This window comes from Takifugu rubripes, chromosome 11 (genome assembly GCF_901000725.2).
Source record: "Takifugu rubripes chromosome 11, fTakRub1.2, whole genome shotgun sequence".
Lineage (NCBI taxonomy): Eukaryota > Metazoa > Chordata > Actinopteri > Tetraodontiformes > Tetraodontidae > Takifugu > Takifugu rubripes.
The window spans coordinates 5,964,387-5,974,229 of NC_042295.1; the positions used below are offsets into that span (position 1 = coordinate 5,964,387).

Genomic DNA, 9,843 nt, shown 5'->3' on the forward strand with positions numbered 1-9,843 from the left:
ACAAAGTCCCTCACCAGGCACCGGTACTCCTCCTCTTCGTCGTCTCTGATACATCCAACGATGGCTGTGTCATCAGCGAACTTCTGAATGTGACACATTTCAGAGTTGTAACAGAAGTCCGAGGTGTACAGAGTGAAGAGGATGGGGGACAGCACAGTCCCCTGTGGAGCACCGATGCTGCTGACCACAGTGTCAGACGTGATGTCCTTCATCCTGACGAACTGCGGCCTGTCGGTGAGGTAGCTGGAGATCCAAGCAACCAGGCAGGGGTCCACTCGCATCTGTAGAAGCTTGTCCTGTAGGACAAGGGGCTGGATCGTGTTGAAGGCACTCGAGAAATCCAAAAAGAGGATTCTCGCTGTGCCACTCCCCTTGTCTAGATGCAAGTGGACTCGGTGCAGCAGGTAGATGATGGCGTCCTCTACACCGACCTTGTCCCGGTAGGCGAACTGTAAGGAGTCCTCAGCGTGCTGCACCTGGGGCCTGAGGAGGTTGAGGAAGAGCCGCTCCAGAGTCTTCATCAGATGTGAGGTGAGTGCCACCGGCCGGAAGTCGTTCAGCTCACTCGGTCTGTTCTTCTTGGGGACTGGAATGATGCAGGACGTCTTCCATAAGGTGGGCACTTTCCCCAGCTCCAGGCTGAGGTTGAAGACCCGTTGTAGCGGCTCCCCGAGTTCAGCAGCGCAGGTCTTGAGGAGCCGGAGACAGACTCTATCCGGTCCAGCTGCTTTTCGGGGCCGGAGCTTCCTCAGTTCTCCCCTCACCTGGTCAGCTGTGAAGCAGGGAGGATGTGGGGATGGTGAGAGCAGGGGGATGCAGGGAGGATGTGGAGATGGTGAGAGCAGGGGGATGGGGGTGGTAGAAGGTGGAAGGGTGGGAGGAGGGAGGTCAGCAGAGGGAGGGGAGGTGGAGGAGGGAGGAGGGGAGGCGGGGTTGGGGGAAGTTGTGGTGGGTGGCTGGTTGGAGGGAGGGGGGGTAGAGGGGAGCTCGGCTGCTGGGGGGGGGGGGAGGGGTGGAGGGGAGCTGGGCTGCTGAGGTGGGGGGCAGAGGATTGGAGCGGAGTGGGCTGACTGAACCTGTTGAAGAATTGGTTCAGGTCGTTTGCCCTCTCCACTCCTCCCTCTTCTGTGCTGGTCTTGGCTTTGTGACCAGTGATGGTCCTGACACCTTCCCAGACGTCCCGCATGTTGTTATCAGCCAGCTTCTTCTCCACCTTCTTCCTGTAGGTGTTCTTCGCCTCCTTCAAGCAGCGTTTCACCTCCCTCTGCGCTTCTTTCATCTTCTCCCTGTCTTTATTTCTGAAGGCCTTTTTCTTCTTATTGAGGACATCCTTGACTTCCTGTGTTACCCATGGCTTATTGTTAGGATAACACTGTACAGTCTTGGTGGGGACAACCACATCTACACAGAAGTTGAGGTAGTCTGTGAGACGGTCGGTCATCCCATCTATGTCCTCTTCATGTTCCCCCAGCAGTACATCCCAGTCCGTGATGTTGAAGCAGTCCTTCAGACCCTCCTCTGCTTCAGGAGTCCATCTCCTGATGGAACCTGTGGAGGCTGCCTGCCTTTGGACCAGTGGGGTGTACTGGGGCTGCACGTACACCAGGTTGTGGTCCGACTTGCCCAGTGGGGGGAGAGCAATGACTCTATATGCCTCCTTTACGTTGGTGTACAGTAGGTCGATCGTCCTGTTTCAATAACCTGGTGGAGAGCAGCCAGTGTGGAGTCCAGGGTCACATGATTGAAGTCTCCAGAGATGATCAGGAGGGCCTCAGGGTGCTTGGTCTGCAGCCGTGCAGCGACACTGTGGATCTTCTCACACGCAGTTGCTCCGTTGGCCGTGGGGGCGATGTACACACACATGGCGATCACGTGACTGAACTCCCTGGGCAGGTAATATGGCCGCATACTAACGGCTAACAGTTCCAGATTTGGGCAACACAAAACCGCCTTCACAGAGACATGGCCAGGGTTACACCAACGGTTGTTGAGATGATTAGTCTCCCTCCTTTGCTCTTCCCGCATACCTTTGTGTCCCTGTCCGCTCTCACCGCGGTGAATCCTCGCAGGTCCACGTTAGCGTCGGGTATGGTAGCGGTTAGCCACGTCTCTGTGAGAATAAACAAGCTGCACTCACGGTAAATCCGCTGGTTTCCCAGGGCTGCCAGCTCGTCTATCTTGTTCGCTAAGGAGTTGACATTGCCCATAATCACGGAGGGGAGCGATGGTTTCTGCCTCCGCCGGTTTTCTGTTCGCCGCGCCTGTACCTTAGCCCCGGCTTTGCAGCCTCTGTAGCGCAGCTGCAGCTCAGCTGGGACCCGGTGTCTCAGTCCGTGTTTATTTTTTGCGAGTTCCAGTAACTCCTCTCTGGAGTAAGTGAGAGGTCTGGTTCTTCTCTGTGCGGCCGATGTTTCCATGGGATGCATAAAAAGTAACTTCTTGACGAAGTGAAATACTAAAATGTATTGATCCATGTGCTCATGTATTGATCCATAATCTTAGCCGCTATGATGCCTGATAGGAACTTCCATGTTGTGGTGAGGCAAGTTATGGGCCAGTAGTTGGATGGTATTGTGCCCTTCCAAGGGTCCTTCATTATGAGGACGGTCCGGCCCTGGGTTAGCCACTCTGGGTGGTTCCCTGATGTTAGTTGATGGTTCCCCTGTGCTGCCAGGCATTCATGGAGTGCAATAAGCTTCTGAAGCTAGTAGGCGTGAATCTTATTGGGCCCTGGTGCTGTCCAGCTCTTCATTTTGGACAATCTTGCTTGGATTTCTGTTAAGGTGTTTACTACTGGGTCTTGTTCTGGAAGTTGGCTGTGCTCTGTCTGTAGGTCTTGCAGCCATTGGGCATTACTGTTGTGCGTTGCCTCTTTCTCCCAGATACTCTTCCAGTATTGCTGTTTCAGCCCTGGGGGGTCTGTTATCTTGTTGCCCTGCCATTGAGAGTAGACCTTAGCTGGATTGGTGGAGAAAACATTGTTTATTCTCTTTGCCTCTACTTCTCTTGTGTACCTCTTGTAGTCAGGGCCCTGACGCTGTTCCATAGCTGGAATAAAACAGAACTTTGATCTGACTTCTGCCTGAGTTCTTTTCCACTTGGATTTTTGTCCACTGGACTTCCTTTTGATAGTAAATTTTACAATGTTTATAAAACTAGAAGATCAATTGAATGCTGCAAATATAGAGAAAACCTTTGAAATTATACCTCTGATCTGCTCTCTGTGGTACCATGTTCCAATTGGATCCATAGCAGTGGTCTCTTCAAGGTTATTGCATCAGCCACATGGTACAAGATCATTTTAGCAACTGAACTACAGCAGAATACAAGGAGGGGGAGAAGAAGGGGCTGTTAGGCGATCTGTCAGGCTATTTCTGACTGCTGCCATTTCTCTGATTAGATTATGGAGAAACAGAAACCTGACCGTCTGTTGTCCTAGTTTACCTCTTCTTATTTTTTCTCACTCTCTCATCCTGGACTGCCAGTCTCTCTCTCTCTCTCTTTCTTTCCCTCCTTATTTGCCTTTCATCTATTTTCCATCCTTTGATACTCAGCATCTTCTGCTTCTGCTGCCGAAACAAGCTGTAATAACAGAACTGGTGTTTTTGCCCAGTTTGTTCAGGGAACTGAAGCTGGAAAAGAGATAAGACAGCTCATCAGAGAGGTGGAGGTGCTGAATGATAAACGACTATATGAGACCATCTCATTATCATATCTGCCCATGCTTTTAATGCTCCATTTTCATTCTTCTGCATTTCTCCCATCCCTCCTTTAATTGAGCTCCCTCAGGAAAGCAATCGATTTCAGCCCATTAGTCCACCTTGGTCTCTTTTCTCCCCTCATTCATGCAGCTCCAGGTATCACATGCAGGGACACATGGACCTTATACTGGTTTGGGCTGCAGACGGTGGAAGTGATGGTGGAAGGGGATGCCTACACCGGATACCGTCCGGTATTCACGTGAAATCCCCTGGGACAATTAGCATAAAAGACAAAAAAGAAACCCCCCAAAAACAGGCCAGCCTGTAGTCATTCATTTTCAAGAAAGGGAACAAATCCATTCCGCCTAATTCGAACCTTGCTCAGGGACAGCTCGCGTGGCAGATTGCAACCTAATTAGTTTAGAGGGAATATAATTCAATTAACTTTCCACAGCTCCGCGCGCCCCGCCGCTGGGCTGCTTTCAGAGCGCGAGGCCAGAGCTGCAGATCTAATTAGCGTGTTTGGAGAGGCTCTCCATGCGCGCGCCCAAACCGCGCCGCCGCTCCAGCTGGAGTGTGCGTGTGCGCCGCGGTCTCCCGGGGCCTGGTTTTTTTTTTTTTTTATCCGAAAATGCTTCTTTTTAAAGGAACAGGCCGTTCTCCATTAGGGTGATTGCAGCTGTGCTGGATGGAGAGACGGACGCGGTTTCGCTGCGTCATAGTCTGACAGCTGAACGCAGGCTAAATTCTGGAATTCAAGTGAAATTCAATTAGGCTAATATGATTGTTTTAAACAATCCTCCCTTTGGGCGAGTGGCCCTTTTTCTTACGAGGATTTTAGTCATACTAAAGCTCAGGCTTCATGTTTGATCCACTTTATCGCGTCAGTCGTGTTTTAATGCGCAATTGGGCATTAAATAAAACATCCTTTTGATGTCCATCGACATATATTACTACTAATAATAATAACAACAACAATAATAATAATAATAATAATAATGAATTGTCACTACGCAGTTTTTGAATACGCTTTTGAAGCTACGACTGATTATGTTGTACCTTCCCCATTCTATAGTTTAAGGCTCAAAGTACTTAAATAAATAATTGAAATAATTGTCTTACAATTAACACGCTATACATCCTCATGATTTCGGATTCATTCTTAAGTAAATATACCACGTTTTTCAGGCTAAATGCATTTTGTGAAAGTTTGATCACAACATATCAATTTTCATATATTGTGAGGGTTTTTTCCTCTTCCTGTCAATTAACAAGGTACCAAATCAATTATCAACCAATTAACAAGGTACCAAGGTAAGAAAATCTTAAAAATGAATTGAACGGATTAACTGTATCGATGCATTTTTCTTTAAATGACACCATTTATATTTTTCACATTCATTATTGGTGGTAAGGAACTTTAAAATAATAAACTAAATGAACACGCTAAAGAACAGAAATACAATAAATATTTAAAAGCGCTTTCAGCTTTTATTTATTTCTTAATTCATTTACGACTCCGCAGTTTATTTTATTTTATTTTATTTACAGAAACCTGTGGGGACTCAACAGACATGATCATTTTCATATTTATTACAAAAAGTAAAAGCACTTTAGTAAATAATTAATTATTATGGTAATAATAGTTGTGTAAAGTAATCTATTACTCATCATATCGGATACATTTTAAAGCTCAAATTTGACAGACGCTCTCTGAAATTTCTCCAATTGTTTTTCCTATATGTTTTTCCTAATTGTTTTTCCTATGTTTGCAAATAAGACATAATACTTTGATAACGTTTTGTCTTCTTTATTTCATTTTTATTTTGTTTTGGTAGCAACAAATGTTTAATTAAAAATAACGTGTAAACCGCGCGCGCACACACACACACACGCACACAGAGTGACTGGCATCTTCACGGGGCCCCGGACCACCGCAGCGACCTCCTGCGAGGCTCTACGTCCAGCTGCTAGCAGCACTTTTCCATCCCTCCGTCGTTGTAAATCGATCCATCAACCTCTGTTGGTGACGTGCACGTGGCTCGATCTGTTTTTCAGCCTGAATCTCTCCAAATATTGTCTGCAGGCTGGAGGGGGCAGATGACCAAAGACAAAATTCCTAAACTTTTCCTTTTTTTCAGTCCGTCGAGGTTTCAATCCGTCGAAGTTTTTGCTGCTATTTTACGTAATGTTCTTAATCTAGTCTGACATTTCTTTTTTGGCTTTAAGAAATTTCTGACTTCAGAAATAAGAAATAACAGTTTCCAGTGATCAGAAGCTACGTATGTTGTGTCTCTGAGATGCCCCCTATTGAGCCAGTGCCCTATAATCCCTATAGTCGAGGCTCCTCTCCGGGGTCCACAGGAGACCTTTGGACGGCCCTCTGTTGACTCACACTTAATGAATACCAAAGAAGTCCGTTACTGTTTCCGTCCACTGGGCCCATGAATGTAAAAGTCCAAAGTTAAAGCCTCCGCAGAGGAGAGCAGAAGTCTCCCTGAGCGCTGGAGCTGTGGTCGGATTAGCGACCAGGAAAAAAAGGCTTTGAAGGGATTAGAGTTGAAATAATTTAAAGAACCAGGATCACTGTTAAAGCTGAAATACAGCCATGACTGGACACTTTAACGTTGGTTCCTTATTTCTGGAAACACCAGAAGGACGATGTAGCAAAACTGACAGAAAGAAAATAAACCAAATGCATTCAGATTATGCAAATTTAATAAAATTCAGAATCTGACATGTGTGACGTAGTTTGGATTTCTAAATTTGACGGTGGTCAGTTGAACATCAGGGAAACCATCACGAATGAGAAAAAATGTCCTGTCGGACGCACCTCTTGGACTAATGGCTATTGAAAAATGGGTTCCTGTGTGCGCGCGTGAGGCTTTAGAGTGTTTCTGGTTCGTCTGCTTTTGAAGCCTATTTGGGCCTTCATTTCTTCGGACTTTTGTGTCTTCACTTTTATTCACTTTATCTATTTTTTTTAACGCAACCGATCATTATAGAATAGACAAGAGTTGTAAATGTGTTTTGGTTTATTGTTTCTTTTAGCCTCATTGCAAATATTTTTTCTTCTCATCTTGCACAAATGTCATGGGGTTGAAAATATAACTCGCAGGCATTATGAGTAGACTTTCTGGGGAAAAGGGTATTTTGTTTGTGACAATTAAAAAATTCGGTAGGTCGAAACAAATAAAAGAAGTCCCCATTTCCACATTTAGTGTATTTTACATGTTTACACAATACAGGACCAATTTAAGCCCCATTTTGGAATCATATTCTAATAACGCATTTACAACGAATTAAAACAGTGTTTGGTGACTGTACTTGGAGAACGTTCGGATTGATTCACTTCGAGTCAACTCAACAGAATCAAAAGGATCCAAGCGAGGTTTTTTGGAATAATTTGTAGAGAAGAAGCTGTCAGGTTTGGGCACGGCTCCTGAGATGCGCTGCAGCGTGGGCGGTGCGGAGAAAAAGAGGAGGGAGGCGGGTGTGGCGTCTCATTCAGTGGGAGCATTGTCATGGAAACCAGACCACCGCCTTACAATTGTCCTGCGCTCTACCAAGTTTATTAGAAGCGGCGCATATGTCTCAGCGCGCTGTCAAACGCAGAGCGAGGGAGGGAGGACAACGGTCCAGCAGAGACTGACAGACTGAAGGACCGACAGAGAACACGGATGAGAGAAGGGCTCACGCCTGGAGCAGCGATTCAGATAAGAGTGAGAGATCTTGAACATCATTTACCTCATTTTCATCATCGCCATCGGACTTCTACAGCGATCCAGCTGGGGTAGAAACCACCGCAACAACTCAAACTACTGCTCCACCACTGCTCCACCTCTGCAGAACACCGGTGATCACACCGGTTTATCTCCATGTATAAGATGGATTACTCCTACCTGAACTCATACGACTCCTGCATGGCAGCAATGGAAGCATCGGCCTACGCAGATTTCAGCTCTTGCAGCCAATCCAGCTCCTTTCAGTACAACCCGATCCGGAGCGGTCCGTTCTCCAATCCGGGCTGTACTCCGCTCAGCACGGCCAGCTGCACACTGGGGGCCCTGCGAGAGCACCAACCCACTTCTTATTCCTCAGGTAGGCCTACGGCTCCTTCTTCATTCTAGAATTCTGATAGTATAGATGTTAGATTAATTTCTCAAAGAATACAAAATATGGGCTACATTATACAAATGTGTGTGGGAAAAGATTGCTAATATTTGATCAACAACATTTATTATTATTGTTGTTGTTGTTGTTGTTGTTGTTCTTGTTCTTATTATAATAACATTCTTAAGATGACTATAGTTGTGTGTTACAAATCTCGTTGCTATATAAATGTAGCTAAGAATTTGATTTCCGCATTCAAACTTTCACACTCAAAATTCGATTTAAATTTTTTTTACATTTTCGTTTTTTCCTAGAAACAACGACCTTCTGTGCGATCTCAAAACTTCAATCAACATAATAAATCTGAACATATCAGATATATAATTTTGAATATAATAATGTTTAATATAATATTTAGGGCGCAATCAGTTTGAATATAATTTTATCAACATTTGAAACGAAATATTTTACAGGTTCAAATTCACAGAGCTTAAAAAAACCCACACAAAACATTTAAATGTCGGTGCTTTAAATTTCAGTTCCCTACAAGTTTTTCTCGGATCCCTCCGGTCTCAATGAAAAGCGGAAACAGAGGCGCATCAGGACCACCTTTACCAGTTCACAGCTCAAAGAACTGGAGAGGGTCTTTGCAGAAACACATTATCCAGACATCTACACCCGAGAAGAGCTTGCACTGAAGATCGACCTGACCGAGGCCCGGGTCCAGGTGAGAGGACATGTGAACGCTTTCTGTGCCTACACTACTTTACCAAAACTCCTCTTTGCCATCACACCATGTGAATAGGTTCATTTGTTCAAAACTTTCCCATTTTGGCGGACTACTCATAATTATTTAGAATATCATGGTTGCAGGAATCAGGTTTACTTAATTGTTACATTATCTTGGACCAACCTTACAATTGATCTTACTGTGTATGTGTGTATACATGTTGTATACACACACATATCTATATCTATCTATCTATATGTGTGTGTGTTTGTAATATCTATCTACATAGAACCCTAGCTCCATCCATCCATCAGCCCTCCGTCTGTCCTTCTCTCAGGTGTGGTTTCAAAACAGGCGTGCAAAGTTTCGTAAGCAGGAGCGTGCAGCCAATGCCAAAGCCACAAGCTCCGGCCCCTCGGGAAGCAATAGTAACAGCACCGCTGTGGGAAAAAAGCATGGTGAACTGAGAACTTCTTCAGATGACGAGTCCAAAGACTCTACCTGCAGCCCCACGCCTGACAGCACAGCTTCTCTTCCTGGCTCAGCCAACGGCAACCTGGGAAGCCCCACAAGCCTGAGTCCCAGTCCAGCTCCTGCCAGCAGTAGCTACACTAATAGCTCTAGCTCTCCAGTTCTCCAGGGGCTAAAGCCATCCAGCTGGCCCACTCTGGGGCCATCCAACCCAGCTGTGGCCCAACCTGCTGTCCAGACTCAGGAGATTCTGAAGGCCTGGCAGCCAGCAGACAGTATGACTGGACCGTTTGCTGGGGTTTTGTCCACTTTCCATAGAAAACCTAACACTGCCATCAAGACAAACCTGTTCTGAAGCACAGAGGAAGGAAAGCATTCTATTGTCGGTTGGGGATCAAAAAAGATGCAGCTTTGGTTCAGTCAGGACACCAAATTCAGTCGAAGTGCAACTCGACCCATCTCTCCTTGTGATTTTAAACTCACAACATAGATTAGATAAAAGGTCTGGTATCATTTTGTCATCTTAAAATGTGTCTTCAAATGGCAGGACTTGTAACTCCACACCGTAACTTTCCTTCCTACGACCCTTTCTTACTGAATTCACATGCAAATTTAGGAGACAAACCTTTTAGAGAGTAGCGGTTACCTATGAGCTCCCAACATGGAATTAAACATCAACGCCCCATTGAGGGTACAAACCCAACAATATTTTAGCCTCAAGCACAACTTTCTCAAAGAAGCTGAAGAGCGATCTCCTTAGATCTTACCGGAGTCAGCGTCCTGAGGTTCTTTCCACACATCAATCATTTAACTGTGCAGGAGGCCTCT

General features: G+C 45.7%; 1 protein-coding gene across 2 annotated transcripts; it reads left to right on the forward strand.

Annotated features, from left to right (window-relative positions):
- Positions 1–7,237: 7,237 nt before the first annotated feature.
- Positions 7,238–9,578, forward strand: phox2a (paired like homeobox 2A). Of its 2 annotated transcripts, none has more exons than XM_029843530.1 (3): positions 7,238–7,802; positions 8,354–8,541; positions 8,834–9,578. In XM_029843530.1, exons 1-3 carry the CDS (start codon positions 7,580–7,582, stop codon positions 9,368–9,370), a joined length of 948 nt encoding a protein of 315 aa, XP_029699390.1. In that variant the 5' UTR covers positions 7,238–7,579; the 3' UTR covers positions 9,371–9,578. The 2 variants fall into 2 exon arrangements, with proteins under 2 accessions (XP_029699390.1, XP_003968365.1); XM_003968316.2 differs by having other exon boundaries at positions 7,240–7,802; positions 8,882–9,578.
- The last annotated feature ends 265 nt before the right edge of the window (positions 9,579–9,843 follow it).

Bases quoted from the DNA above. Each gene is read 5' to 3' on its own strand.
- phox2a (XM_029843530.1), top strand. From the start codon at position 7,580: ATGTATAAGATGGATTACTCCTACCTGAACTCATACGACTCCTGCATG. The intron at 7,803-8,353 runs GTAGGCCTACGG...TTTAAATTTCAG, and splicing joins ACCCACTTCTTATTCCTCAG to TTCCCTACAAGTTTTTCTCG. The intron at 8,542-8,833 runs GTGAGAGGACAT...CTATCTACATAG, and splicing joins TGACCGAGGCCCGGGTCCAG to AACCCTAGCTCCATCCATCC.